This window comes from Athene noctua, chromosome 2, assembly GCF_965140245.1.
Source record: "Athene noctua chromosome 2, bAthNoc1.hap1.1, whole genome shotgun sequence".
Taxonomy (NCBI): Eukaryota; Metazoa; Chordata; class Aves; order Strigiformes; family Strigidae; genus Athene; species Athene noctua.
The window spans coordinates 95,376,410-95,391,431 of record NC_134038.1 but is presented as its reverse complement, the minus strand read 5'-3'; the positions used below and the strand labels follow the sequence as shown (position 1 = coordinate 95,391,431).

General features: G+C 46.4%; 1 protein-coding gene across 3 annotated transcripts in view; it reads right to left on the bottom strand.

Annotated features, from left to right (window-relative positions):
* The window catches only part of BMP6 (bone morphogenetic protein 6), a 94,808-nt gene that overhangs the window by 3,116 nt on the left and 76,670 nt on the right, over nucleotides 1-15,022 (bottom strand). The window contains exons 3-7 of one of the 3 annotated variants that reach the window (XM_074899650.1): nucleotides 11,811-11,959; nucleotides 10,381-10,578; nucleotides 8,552-8,554; nucleotides 2,433-2,509; nucleotides 47-157 (exon numbers count right to left, since the gene is read on the bottom strand). In XM_074899650.1, the coding sequence (XP_074755751.1) occupies nucleotides 47-157; nucleotides 2,433-2,509; nucleotides 8,552-8,554; nucleotides 10,381-10,578; nucleotides 11,811-11,959 (538 nt within the window). The remainder of the gene's footprint in view (nucleotides 1-46; nucleotides 158-2,432; nucleotides 2,510-8,551; nucleotides 8,555-10,380; nucleotides 10,579-11,810; nucleotides 11,960-15,022) is intronic. The other 2 variants (XM_074899649.1, XM_074899652.1) reach the window with 2 other exon arrangements.

Below are 15,022 nucleotides of genomic sequence, written 5' to 3'. Positions count from 1 at the left end.
TACAAATTCACCTATTGTTTTGGCATCCATCCTTCTGGAGACTTACCAGAGTCTGTACAATGGCATGATTGGTTGCATTCATATGGGCGTTGAGTGGGAATGAGCACTCCCCATCACAGTAGTTGGCTGCATAGCCCTTTGGAGCGATTATCCAGTCCTTTTTAGGAAACAAAACAGAACGTGATTCAAATGAAAAAGTTGCCAACTTGTACAGACAACTGCATGCAATTAAGAGCAGCTGAAAATTTTCCACTAACTTGTTTCTTGAGGGTGAAAATGTGTTTTCACTGAAACTGTTAGGATTTAGGTTTGGGTTTTTTTTTGCTGTGGACACACTGATTTTAATGTCTGAAGAATGGTGCACATCCATGCACAGCTTACTGCCATGAACTAAAAGAGTTTTATTCCTAAAACTGTTGGTGAGTTGCCTTGTGGGGATTGTGGTTTGGATGCCTTTATGTTCCAATGTTTTCTGCAGGTTAGGCCCTCTGGCTGAACTACCTTTCCCTGGCTGTCACAGCCTCAGCTGGTGTCCCCTCCCAGAGAAAATGATGTATGTGAGTGCACACAAGCACAGTTCAACCAGGGAGCTCCAGACCAGGAACATACAATGCTGGTATGGTGCCTCACAAACACTCTACCTTCTACACTGTTAAAGGGTCACTAAGCTGCTAAGGCCATTGCAGAAAGTTCTAGCAGCAGAATGTCTTTCTCCCCTAAAGGAGGGGCAGGGCAGGCAGCCTGAGCTGCATGTGCAAGCAGGTAGCCCTGGTGACAATCTAAGTGCCATGCTGTTGTGGAAGAAGGCAACTCTTCACCAAAGGACTAATAAAAAGAATACAGCATCTCCGCCACTGACACAAAAGAGTCAAATGTAAATTAAAAGTATCACCAATTAGCAGGACAGATTTTTGCCTCCCTTGGTGTTCTCTGCGCAGGTTGCCCTGCAGAAGGACATACTGGTGCACTTCACGTGCTTGTAATTCTTAAAACAGTTTCACCTTCATGTGACAACAATACCTGGGTTAGCTTGAATTTTGCTACAGCAGGCCTGAGCAGCCAGAGACTTGGCTGCAGTTTTGCTAACATGAGGATGCCTGGGCATAGCAAAACCACCCCTTCGTTTTACTGTACTATCTATCTCACCCATAATTTGCTCCCAGTAAACCAAGCTGGTTTTCATAATACAGTCACTCTCCTGCTACAGAAGCCAGTAGAGACCGTGTAATTAAATTTGTGGTTTAATGTGGTAAAAGAATAAGGAAAATGCTCTGCTAAAAAAATGGATGCTAGAAAATTGATGGATGTTCTGAAGGACATAGCAGTGCCCAGCAACTGCAGGGGGCTGCTGCCTTGCCTCCATCATCTCCCTACAAGTAGGATCTGGATTCTACCTCCTGCAAAGAGCCCTGCTGGTCTGTGGCCTTCCTTTGGCAGCATCTTACCTTGATCAAGCCTTCAACTAGAAAGGTGAAGGCAGTGCCTTCAAGACCATGAACTTCACAACTGGAACACGCTTCCTGCCTGGAAGGGGGGTAGGCGAGCTAAGGAGGAGGTGGAAACTCTGTGCACAAGAGAAAAGCCACTAACAAGTAATGGAGGACAGAGTCATCATGCAGCCACAGTTGTGGACTTGATACAGCTAGTCAACTTCAGGACTGAAGTTGACATAAACTACAAAATATGCTGCTGTCTCATTAGCTGGGAGAGGACTTTCATCTGCAGGGTAATGCAGAAGCAGGGAGGGCAGCTCTGGCATCCTGAATTATAATCCGCTGAAAACATCAGCTGATAAAAATGGGACCTCCCTCACAAAAGTGCTGAATGAAAGAATAAAAAAAAAATATTTTAAAAAGAAGATGAGGGCATTCTTTGAAAAGTGATGTTTGATGACACCATGTCCTAGTGTCATCTAAATAACTACTAATATATAACAGCTAATACTACTAATAAATAACAGCTAAACAATTCTCTGGCCTCGCAGTGTTGCAACTAAACCCAATCTTTGTCTACCTACTGCAGCCAGTGCTAATTGTGGGGCAGGGGTGGAGGACTGCCACACAATGGCCAAAGTTAAAATTAGGCTGATCACTAGAAAAAACTTAATTTGGTTAAAATCACTGCTTAACATCAGATTTTTTTTCTTATCGTTAGAGGTACACAGATATGAGCCTTTGCCCGTACCATGACTCCCATGAGTGACAGGGAATGACTGTATACTTGAATCTCATAAAGTATCAAGCTTCCTCTGGATCTTATCAAATGTCACAACTGTCAATATTTATTTGCCCTTCCCTGTGACTGGTTTTAGTGAGGAGGCACAAGGGACATTTTAAAGCATAATGGCAGCCTCGAGTGGAATTACCGTGACACTGTTTAGATAACATTTCATAACAAAATGTCTAGTTTACCCAGCGAGAAACATCACACACCTGCCATCCCAAGTCTTGGAAGCTAACGTAAAGCTCATGCTTTCTGCACGCCGTTTTTAAGTCACTGCTGTTGTAATCTGTTAAAAGAAAAAGAACAAACCAGAAATTTAGAAAATAAAAAAGGCAGAGCATCCTTGGAGGGCACAACTGGCCAGTTATGTGCTCACTGCAGGCTCATCAGCGAGAAACAGTGAGCTCCCTCAGCAGCCAACAGGATAAGAGTGTTGAGGGACATCCAAAGCAAGGCTGAAGCTTTTAAGATGCCTATGGGAATGGAGGCACTCAAATAACAGTGACTTGGTTATAATTCCTTCAGCTGCCTTTAAAAACTTGACAAGCACTGTTTGTAAAACACCTCCAGTAAAATGACTTCTTAAATCTACTCCTTCAGCCCGACACAGGCTGCATCCCTGCTGGGTGCTCAAACTCGCCCTGCTTCCTCAGCTGTGGTTTCCGATGTGTGCCACCCTAGGTGGCAAACTCAAAACAGACACACCGAGAGAATTAAAACCTCAGAAAGGTTAATCATCACCTTCTGCCCCTGTACCAGTTAGCAGAAGTCCTTAAACAGCTATGATGTCCCATAGGCAGAAAAGACATGTCCCTGTCCCTCTCTCTGCCTTACCCCCAGCCTGCCCCAGACATCACGCACGGCTCCATGAACTACATCTGGTCTTGGACCTTTACAAACCATGCTCTGAAAACAAGTTTCTCCTTCCCATAACCTGCTTATCTGATGATGACACAGGATTTGACACACTCTCAACATTAACTTGCTCCTTAGTGCCCATACTGCACGAAAGAGTGGGGGCGCAGAGCCCTGACCAGAGAGCTTTCCCCTTGCCATGGTGCAATGTATGAGGATGTTTCGACCACTCAGGAGCTGCTCCCAGTGACTCTACAAAATGCAACATTTGACAGCAAGTAGAATTTCCCACTTACATTTGGAAAGAGAGGCAGCTCCTCACGCAAACACCTAGAACCGCAGCAAGCAGAGGAGCTGAGCCATGACAGAGGGGCCTTTCACCCCCGGGTGGCTGCACAAATCCAGCCTTGATGGGTGGTGGCTGATTTTGTCATGCCTTGGGCGGCTGCTGGACCTCAGCACAGCAGCCACAGAAACCACCTTTGCAGCGGGGTGACTTGGACACTGGCTACGGCTGCCAAACCCGTGCTTCATGCCCGATGGGAAGCACATGAGACGAGATGGTGGCAAATTTGGCCGAGCTGTGTGGGAGCCCAGGTCCCCATCCATGCAGTGACACATGTGCGCTTGCCCCAGAGCTGGACCCAGACTGGCCGTGTTTTCCTCTGGTGCCGTACCCCCAGGGGCCCCCTTCTCCTCGCACACGCCTCATTTGTGAGTAAAGGCGCTTCCGTCAGCAGGCAGATGCCACACGCTGATGCGTCTGCCTCCCACTGCCCTGGGCCTTTCAGCTAACCAGCCCCCCGCCGGCGCCCCTAACACGGCTTGAAAGGGCACCCTCCCAGCGTCACTTTCCCCAAATGCAGCAGCTGGGATAGAAAAATATTTTTAGTGACTTTTTCCTTGGCTCTGAATAAGCCTTTCTTTTTCTTTCCTCCATCACCACCCCCACCCCCCCCACCCCCCCCCCAAAGTTTGGGAACTACAAATGCAAATATTTATTCAAAAGAAAAACTATAATACTAAAAGCACATCCAACTGACATTAGGGCAGCACAGCATTACAGCTGGGTACAGTTAATACTACAGTCTGAAAAAAAACCTACACCTCAAACCCAGCCTCCAAACCACCAAAGATTAGAGAGTTGTTTTTAGAAGCAGTTTGGGTTTTAAACTTTAAGGATTGCATTTCAGACTTTCAATAGCTTCACTTCAATCACGGATTTAATCAGGTGAGCGGAGCTGGTTAACAGCCTGCTGCAGCATAAACATTCGCTCTTTCAGGAGCACTCGATAGCAAGGACGGAGGCGAGTCTCTTCTATTCAAGCTTTCAGTTTTCAAACCAGACATACCCAGTAGAAACCAGGGTGTGGTGGGTTTTTTCAGACGAAGCTTTTCAGTCCCTGGCTCAGCCCAGGAGCAAATTTCTAGCATTAGATGTTTCCAAACGATCTGGTCTTAACAAGGGAAAAAAATGAGCAGAAGATACTTTCAGTGGTCAAGGGCTTTCATTTAAGTACCTGAAAACACAACTTCATTGTTCTTCAATAGGAAATACATTGTTTGCTGAGGGGAAAACCATCTGTATTTGATAGGGAGTTACAGTGGAGTTGATTATTCACAACTGAGTAGGCAGAATGATGATATGTTCCAAATCCAGCTACAAGTTACCCAAATCGGCTACAGGAAAGGGGAGAAGGCAAGGGAGGCAGAGAAAACAGGAGTGGGAAGGAAGGCTGTGAGCAATCACAAGTTTAAGAAAACACAGGGGAAAAAAGAGCTGCTTAACAAGCTACATGAAGCAGAACATGTTATGAACATGTCCTCTCTCACACTGCCTGAAATTGGCCCTTAAAAATGCATCTCAGCTCACTGGTTGGAGTCACCCAGTTCACACTCTGCACTGAGCGCTGGCTACTCTCCACCCAAGGTAGATGCAGACAGCTCTATCCCCTCATTTGCCCAAACTCAGCCTTCACTTTTTAAAATGCCAACATACTAAACATCCCCTCTCACACAATTTGCATCTTCCTTTGTTTAACCCTATACCCAAGCTCCCCGACCCCCTATTCTTGTTACATGTTTGTCTACCATGTCTACTTCATGGAATCTAATTTAGCCCAACTTCAGAGACGTTACAAACCTTTAATGAACCTTTAGCAGTGGCTTTCTGAATTGGCAAAAAAAAATGCAGCAGTACATAATAATGATCCATTCCCTATGGTCTGGGGCTTGGCATAAGCCCTAGAACCACGTACATTGGACATTCATCGAATTATGGGCCTGAAAAAGAGGAATCCACACAATAATGGGTTTCTGACAGTGAGCTACTGAAGCTGGGCTCCACGACTTCTTCTCCAAAGCCTGGAAAGCAGTTTCACCTACCCAAGTCGAGCATTCTCAGCCAGTTTAGCCCAAACTGGCATTTGAGGTGGTTCACAGTGCAAGATCCAATTGCCAAAAGGCAACAGGGTCCACGTCCCTTCCTGCCAGCCCTGCAGTAGGGAGCCAGGAGGGCCGAGAGGCAGCCTGCTGTGGGGGGACGCTGCAAACAACCACCGCGGGGCCAGCTTATGCTGCCACAACACAATTTGCAAAGATTGTTTGCCAGAGACCTTCAAAATCTCTGCAAGTTTAGGGAGTTGCTTTGGGAGCTCCTATAGGCTCATTGTGGGTTTAGCAAAATTGTCTCTTTTTTTCTCCTGAATGTACCAATTCAGAAACACTAGCTTGGCATTTACAAGGCACTGCATTTAATCACACTGCAAACTATTTTGTCTAAAACAAAGATTTAAAAAACCCCAAACCCCTAGTTCTGCACTCAAAAATAACTTTCAGGGCAGTGCAGTTAAACCAGCATAGTTAATACGGCTTGTCTCTGTGGCTTGTTTGCATTGAACATTTTCTGCCTTCACCAGAACCCAAGTCTGACTTTCTGTGAGCACAGATGTTTCTCTTAAGGCTGGACACTGGCGTTTGTGTTGCTGAAAGGGGAGAGAGAATAGCCTGACCCTAATGATCTTCCTCCTACAGATACTTATGCACCCACCTTAGATTTCCTATAACCTCTCCCACGTTAAGTGCTGGCAAAGAATATATAAATATTTACTGAGGTCGATCCGTCTGAGAACACCCTTGCTGCTCCCAAGGTGCCAGCTTACCAAATTCCACACGGTAATTAATTGCTTCTGTGATTCAAAATAACTTTGACAGAGGTCTCCAAGGCCAGCCCCTTCTTCTTGGTGTTTGACTTTGGTGATTTGTCTGGATAAAGCCGGTGTAAACTGATCACACAGTTAATAACAGCCCACTTCACACGAAAGCAATCTTCTTGGGTGGGAAGAAGGGAAGATGTCGGGCTGATGTGGACCCGCGTGTGAAGGCCCATACAGACATGCCGGCCACACCACTCTGGTCTGCATCCGAGCACTCTACTAAGGGGAAAGATTGGCTGTGAGATAATGATGTTTATTAACAAGACCCTTGCCACCACGACAGCATTTGGCCTTATTTGTCTTCAGTGCTTGTGCGTGCTGCCCTCTGTAGCATTTGGTTCCTGTATACGTGGGGAAATCTGCCTGGTGCCGTACATGTCTGCTGGAAGGAGAGGCTCCTTGGAGGGCTCCTCCATTTCTCATGGAGCACCAAACCCCACTCCTGGAGGTGGCTGAAGAGAAGGACCCGAAAAGGGGTGTTGCATGAGGTTTCACTCAGAGCAGCAAGTGCAGTCTGAAGTCAGACATTTAAATGCAGTCCTCCATAAGGAGGGGCTGATGGGAAGGGATGTGCCTGAAGGCTGACTCGCAGAAAAGGACAGTTATTGCCACTGGGCAGAGACAGCCCTGTACAGAAACCGCAGCTCACAGAGGAGCTGGCTGTACGGCAGTGTAGGCCTTAGGCTTGAGGGTCACCATCTTTACACTGAAGAGTCCCCATCTCTTCAAGTTAACTGGAGAGTCAGCCCGGAGTCTGAGAGTATGAGCTAAACCCACCACAAGACGTGGCTGAGCTAGGGTCTCCAGATCTTGCAGACAACAGCAAAGAAACACCTGCACGCTCTGCTCCTCCCACCCACCTTGTTCCTTCATATCCTGGGCCAGAGCTGGCATATGATATTCTGTCTCAACAGACGAAAATACTTCCTTTTTTTTCCTGTTCATCCTCCTTCTGCAGAAGGACAGAGCTTGGCTCCAGGAATGCATTGACGCAGGACTCTGTGTCAAAGCCGTTTATAACCATGGGGGTTACTCAGTTCTGCTTTATATAAGCCAGTCATAATTACATGTTTATAATACAGGGAAATGAGCATTCTTGGCAAAAAAATACAGACCATTGAGATTCTTATGCCATAGCCATAACCTTAGCATCTGAGCACTTGGTACTGACTGCAGGACAACTGCACATTAAAGGGAGCACAGCAGGGTCCCAATCCCACACGTAGCAGCATGCCTTCATATAACACCCCCCCCCCAGCTCACCAGATCCAGTACCAGCCCAGCAGCACACTTCACGTGCTCCAAACTGCAAAACTTGAAATGCCTTCTATATTTAGATAGCAAATGGGCTTTTTAAAACATACTGCTCCAACCCAACTCACTGCATCTTTCGGGAAAGGGGTTCATTTTTGGACTGAAGAAAAAAAAAACGTGTGCATTCATTAATATACGGGAAGGAAGGTTCAATCTCCAAAAAAACATCAACACCGGCCAGCTGCCTTGCTCTCCAGGAGAGAAACTGCCCTCAAGCTCTGATAGTGATAATCCTGGTTTGGGAAAGAGCACAGACCAAAAATCTGACAAGAGGTAAGATGCAGTAAGAGAGGAAGATGCACAGGCAGGGAGATGCACAGGAGAGGACCACAGCATCCCAGTTCTGCACCTGCTTTGGGTCCAGATGCATCAGGGCACCCTCAGGAGAGCAAGGTAGCCTTCAGCCTAACCCCCTGGCTCACCTCCTGCTTCATCCTGGGGTGAACACTTCCCCAGCCCTGCCATGCATCATTAGAGCGTGGATGCAGGAACCCACACAACTAAAAAGGAAGAAAGCCCTGTGATCTCTTTAATGCTAAAAACATGTATCAGTCATTGGTGCCTCTTGGGCTATTAAATCAACCACTTCTTAAGCGGTTTAAGAGAACAGAGTCTAAGAGTGTCACACTTAGGAAAATAAGCTGATGTAGTCTCTCATTTCTAAACACAGAAACCAACCAGACATAAATCTTAACTTTAAATTCCCCTCCTTCCCCCTGCCTTAAATCCACAGAGGCTCAACTATACCTTGTTGACTACTAAACTGCCAAGTTCCAGGTTTTAAATTAAAGCTGGCTTTGAGCTAGAAGAGCTCAAAAAAGCCATTGAGACCACCGAATGACCAGCTATTTTTGAGCTTTTTGTCATTTTACAATTTTACAACCTAATGTGTGGTGCAGTCAAGAAAGCAACGATGTAAAAATGGCCCTTTTTGCCCAATATACCTGCTCCCTCTGGAGCTTTGAGTCACATTGCCTGATTTGATAGTAGTAAAAACTTGGTTTTAGCACTGCAAAGCTTGTAGAGCTGGGAGAGAAAGTTGGAACCTATCCTGACTCCACTACCAGAGCAACAGAAGAGCAATGCAGCAAGTGACTTTCCCAAAGTGCTGTGAATACATTAAAAAATTGGCTCTCGTGATGAAGGGAACTGAGCCCACATGAGTGGGAGAATTTCATGCCACCTGTGTAAAAGCTGGGCTTATTGCTTATAACGCCCAGAGGAATAAACTACCCAGGCCCTTGGCAAGCCCATCACATGGGAAAGTAACCCAAGGAGCAGCTGTGATGCCCATCTTTAAAAGTGCAGCTTGGAGGTCCCCAAAGAAAACTAGGGCTGAAGTGCATCCCAGCAATATTAGGACTGACAGACGGCTCCACCTGCGGGGCTGCAGAGGGCTCTCACACCAGATTAGATGGTAACTCCTCCAGCGATGCCATGCTGGCACTGGCCGGCCTCTCTTGGGGAGGTGTGGCTGCATGATCGAGCCACAACTCCAGCTCTTAAAATCCATGAAGTGACAGTTCACACCGAACTGAGTCCCACACTTGCACAGCACAGCCCAGGAACCCACAGCCACTCTGCAGCATGCACCATGAGGACAGGCAACAGCCATTAGTGCCCAACTGCTGCTGGCATGCACTTGCCCAAAGGGCAAGGCCATCACCACACTAGGCTGGAGCACTAGGGCTGCATCGGCACATGTCCATGCCCAAAGGCTGGCTGCCAGCCCTGGTGGGGCTCCCAACCTGGCTCTGGCTGCCTGAAGGCTCCCAGTGCCATGGCCAGCATGGGGCCACCTCGAGTGCAGCACAGTTCACCCACAACCCAAGCATGCAAGATCAGGGGACAGCCTACAGATTCACACTGGCTACGTTTCAACAATGCTGGGTCATCCCCCTGTGCTGTGTCTGGACACAGACTAAAAAAATACAGCTGCCTCTCTTCCTTGGGGTACAGTCATTTCTGGACATGGGAAAAGCAAGGATCCTATTGGAAATGAAGGGGGCAGCATAAGCAAATTAATCAAGTCACTTGGAATGGGCTGTAATGTTTGAGAGGAAAGAAGGTACTAAATGAATGAAGGACTTGTAGCACTGTGATGCAGGGCAGAGTAGCTGGAAAACAGACAAGATTTAGAAGACAGGACACAGTCAATTTTTGTCAAAATGTCAGTTATCCTATTGTCCCACCAGCCCTCAACAGCATTCACAAGGCTGCTGTACAACACCTGCAACACGCAACCTTTCCACAGCAAACAGCAAGCCTCTCTGCCAGCCAGGAAATGTACTTCACCATGTATATGCACTATTGTTTTCGCATAAGGAAAAAAAAAAAAAAAAAGATCTCATGCTGTTCTACCAGAGCTTTTCCAAAGAAAATCGAAAGAGGACTCTGCTGGAAATGCATATGTGCAATACAATAAATCTCAGCGTACACAGGGATGGAATCTTTTAAATATCGCATTTCACATGGCATGATTCTAGGCAAATACTGCATGGTAAGCAACCTACAAGCACAGGAGTCAGGATCAGAACACCTCACCTCCCTGAATTCAATGGCTGTGACTGCACATGGGGGTCTGGACTCCACGCTAGATTCAAGAGGACTCCTGTACGTCTCATTATATGAGACCCCCTCTTCCATCCCCTTGCAGATGTAGCCTGTCCCCCCAAGGAAGAGCATCCCACCTCACAACCACCTTCTTGCTTTTGCACTCCAGAGCAAACAGAAACATTACAAGAAGGCATCCCCGCTTGTGTTGCATGATTACCTGTGACACTAGACACCCTGGAAACATCCTGTGTCTGGGTGGAGCGGTTTCGACTCTGTTGCCTGCGCCTGCTCGTTGCTGACCTAGTGGTCCGTACATGAACTTCACTCACTTTGAAGAAGGCCACCATGAAAGGCTGTTTGTCATAAGGGCCATCTCGGCCTATAAGGCCTGCCTCTCTAGGATTTACACTGAAACCTTCAAACCAAAGAGAAAAGTGAGTGTTAGAGAAATGGTGCAGTTGGAGCACTCCTAGCATTGCTGCATACCCATAAGCAGTGTTTCCTTTCTTCTTGCTCACACTCTTTATTCATTAAACATTCCCCTCCTGCCACCACAACTTATGGACATTTTTACAACAGTACCCCATCCATCCTGGACAAGAGGCCCCACCACAGAACCTGGCTCTTTGGCACCCCTATGGAATCTCTACTCCAGTTTAGGCATTGAAGATACAGATAGATGTATAAGACACAAAGCCCAGATGTGTCACAAATTAGTTCTGCTGCCCATGAAACACAAGAAGCAGAGATGGGATTAGGAGACCTTGAGGGAAAGCAGAGGGCAAAGAGATGGGGTACTTTTGTCAGGAGCACAGGGACAAGCGCTCAGCCCATCTGGGGAGCTGGAGGCTGGCATTAACATTTCCTCAGGGAGAACAGTGGACTGCCCCTCTGGTCTCACTTGGCCCCAAAGGGTACCAAGCCGCAGCATGAAGAAAATATAAGGTTGGAGACTGGTTCCTATAGGACAGGTATCACTGCCATCTTTTTGGTCACCTTCTGCTCATCTAGATCCTCTCCTTCCCTACCGCTTATCTTCTAACACTCAATTTCATGTTCTTTTGTAGTCTCTTCTCTCCTTTTCCCCCTTTCAAAGTTTCTGTGGGCTGTGAAATGCCATCACCACAGCTGCCTTCAGAGGGACCAGCCCCACACAGCAACCACATCACTTCTCCAGCGCAGGGCTCCCACCTCAGGTTCGTTGAGATATGAGCAGCAACGGCAGCTGCACCAGCCAGGAGGGCTGCTGTAAGCCTACATGGGGAGGTGCATACTCATACACCTGCCCTCTTCTCTTCCTCTCACCCCTAAACCTTCCCCCACCTGGGATCCCAGCTCTGTGCCCTCTTCCGTCCCCAACCAAGGAACTGGGGCCCTACCCCAGCCTGCCTCCACCAGCTCATCGTGGTACTGTTCAGGTACGCGTGACCTCACTCATGGAGAAAGACATGTCCATCATGGGACAGCTGAGAAATGACAGCCCTCAATCTGTGCCCTCAGACACCTTATCCATGGTGTTGGCTACAGCTGCCTACAAAGGCAAGGGTGCTCACCCCCCCACATCACATCTGGACTCTGTTAGCATCAATTCTAGACAGCATCCAAGAGACCTGTGAAGTGACTTGCATTAACCAGCCCGTAACCTACCATCCTGGGTCACCACGCTCAGCTGCAGTCCCATGTTGTGCTGAGGGTTCATCACCCACATGTTACTGGTGGCAGTGACATCAAACTCCAGCCAGCCCTCCTCCGAGGCCCACACCGCTCGCGTGTCCAGCAGAAACAGGTCAGAGGCCCTGCAAAGGAGAAGCGTAATGACAAGATTGTAATATCTGGGATTTTCTCCCCTGGCTTTTGCTGTTACAGAAACAAAACCTGAAATCGTTAGAAGTGATGTCAACAGCTAGGAAAAAAACAACACCCAAAATCTGCCTGTTTGTATCCAGAGTTTTGCCATGAGATGCACATGCTTCTGCATGTGAAATTCAGGATTACAAAGGGTTATTTCACCATCTTCTAAGCTGGAGGAAAGCAATCCTACTTCTCAGGTCTGTCCATTTCTCCACCGGCAAGGGAGATCATCTTCTTGAATTGCATAATGCTAGCCCTGGCAGGACAGTGATCAAACTACAGGCACTTCCAGGCATTCAATGGCATCTGTCAAAGGGGTTTCATGGTTTCAGCCCACCTTCCACAACACAAACTTACCACAATTGACCAAACAAAAAATAAAGATCAACTAACAGGCCAAGCATCAAACAGTGAAGGAAAATGAACCTCGAAAGGCCTCTAAAGACATTTTTTGAGGCTTATCAACAGGGATTAGAGCACCTTGTTTCAAGGTGCTTGGTACTGGGTCTGCTTCATGGCTTCACCTTCAGATGCTATTCATGGCTTCACCTTCAGATGCTATCAAGACTATACCTTTTTTCAGCATCAAATGCCCACTGAAACTCACTTCACAGCAATCAGCTGGAGAAGCACCCAGAGAAATTCCATGTACATTTTCTCACTGTATTATAAGTATAATTTTCCTACACAAGAGACCTACAATTCCTATCCTTAAGATGTGACCATCATCACAAAATGGATACCAGGTGTCAATCCCATCTTCATCTGTATTGTCCTCCTGGATTTTTTTTTTCTACCAATAACTCAATGGAAATGAGAGAACAGGGTACCTGTCCCTTCCATCCATCAAAGGTTTAACTTCAGAAAAAAACATTTTGATTGAGTTACATTTTATTTTTGGCCAACTGCTATGTCATACTGCCCAGCAGCTTGGTTTGCATGAGATCACACATGGAAAAATAAGCACTTAAGTATATTAGGGCTCCTAGTGCAGCTATTTTTACAGAGTGAAGGCTTTCCTCTGCCTTGCTGGTAGCCGCACACTCTGTAGTTGACTCAGCAGCCTTTCCCACAGCAGTCTTTGCCACTGCTCCTCCAACGGGAAGAGGATTCAGGAACAACTCTGACCTTCACCTCCAACAGCAGTGAGTGGCTGGGGCTGGTCAGCTGCTACATGTTTTGGAAACCTTGAGGTTGAAAGATTTGGGCTTTCCCAGGCAGGGTATATAAACCAGTGTTGCTTAAAGGAGACTGCTGTTAGCGGCTACAGCTGAGACTACTCTTCCCCTCTTCAGGTTTAAGAGAGGAATGAACTGCTAGATCATTCCAACCTCTGAGTACGACTTACACATTAGTCCTCTCCAATGATCAAAACAGATGATATCTGACCTTTCTCCTGACACCAATTGCTTTTTGATCTCCTGTCCCACCTCCCCTCCTCTAAGCGCCATACTTTCACCAGCACTCACCCGCTCCAGACAATGTCTCACTGGAGCCTCCAGACTAGAGTAAGTTTGGTGTTATGCCCCCCCAGACCAAACACGTCTGGCTGCAGAGTTCCTGGGAGCTCTGTAAGAGCAAACCCTCATGAACACTCAACTACATGGGATTAGTAGGGTCTTCAAAAACATGAAGAGGAGGCTCAGAGTCTATATTCCCATTGCCTTATACTTTGGGAAGACACTGGGACATCAGAGAGCTGTAAAGCCTGAAAGGACCACATGGCATCATTTAGCCCGTTCCCCTGAACTCCAGGCAGGATCATCTACACCCACGTCACTCCTGAGAGATGTTAGCCTGGCCTGAGCTTATAGATTTCCAGCCTCAGGAACTCCACCATCTTTCCAGGAAATTTAATGGGTTTCACTTGAAGCATTTTTATTTTTGTCCATAATATCTAACAAATGCCACAATTTCCCCTTCTTATGAAAACATCATCTTCAGTCTTTCCTTGCAAGCCATGTTTAATAGACACTGACTATTCTCATTGCTCTTTATAGACCCAGCTCACATCAAGATCTCACTGATGCTGAGTACAGTGGAAGGATAATCTTGATGTGTCTCATAAACTATGGCTCTACTCATACATCTCAGAATATGATTTTGGCTTCTTCATAAAATTCTCAGTTCACTTATCTTCACCTTGTGATCCACTATAATCCTTAGATTTTTGCTGCTGAATTGAAAAGGACCCAGTCACTTCCTAGGGTGTATTTACACCATTGATTTTTCATGTTCAAATGCAATTCTTCTTTCTACCAAATCACACCTTTTTCCCCCAGAACCTCCAACATTATTAGATTACTTAAAATACAGACTTGCCTTCCAGTGGGTCTCCCTCATCCTTCACAAATGTAACGAGCAAACTGCCTGACCAAGGTACAATTCTACCAAATAGAATGCTCCACCTTATCCCAGTACGTCACACTCACTGTGGAAAGATTTCAACTCCTTTGTAAAATGCAGAAAATTAACAACTGGGATTTCCATACCAGTTAACTCTTCAGAAAAATTTTCATACAGGACTGGTTTTCAATCAGCTCTGCTATTCAACTGACTTTTGCATTGTTTGATCAGATGAAGCCAGCACTGAAGGTTAACCCCACAGGTATTGTAGGTCATAGTAGTAATGCAAGCAGGTAACACATCCTATTAGTTTCTGTTAAGCCTGTTTTCAATTAATGTTTGTCACCGAAATCTCATCAGGCTGCACAAAACTGCATATAATTTCTTACTGGTTTGGCATGAAGGTTTTAAAAAAAACGTTCAGTCACCTCTTTCCAAAGAGAAAGTTAGGGGAAAAAAAAATTTACTCACATAAAAAAGAATCCCAACTATTTAACTGAGAGTCTTTAACCACTCCTTTATTTTTTCAGAATAGAAATGTTGCATGTCCTTCCTCCTTTAAGAAAATCACCTGAAATCTGGCCAAGCAGTACGTGCTTGAAAATTGCTGCTTACACTGGCACAACAGAGATTTAGAGGTTAGCAACAAAACCCTTTGGACT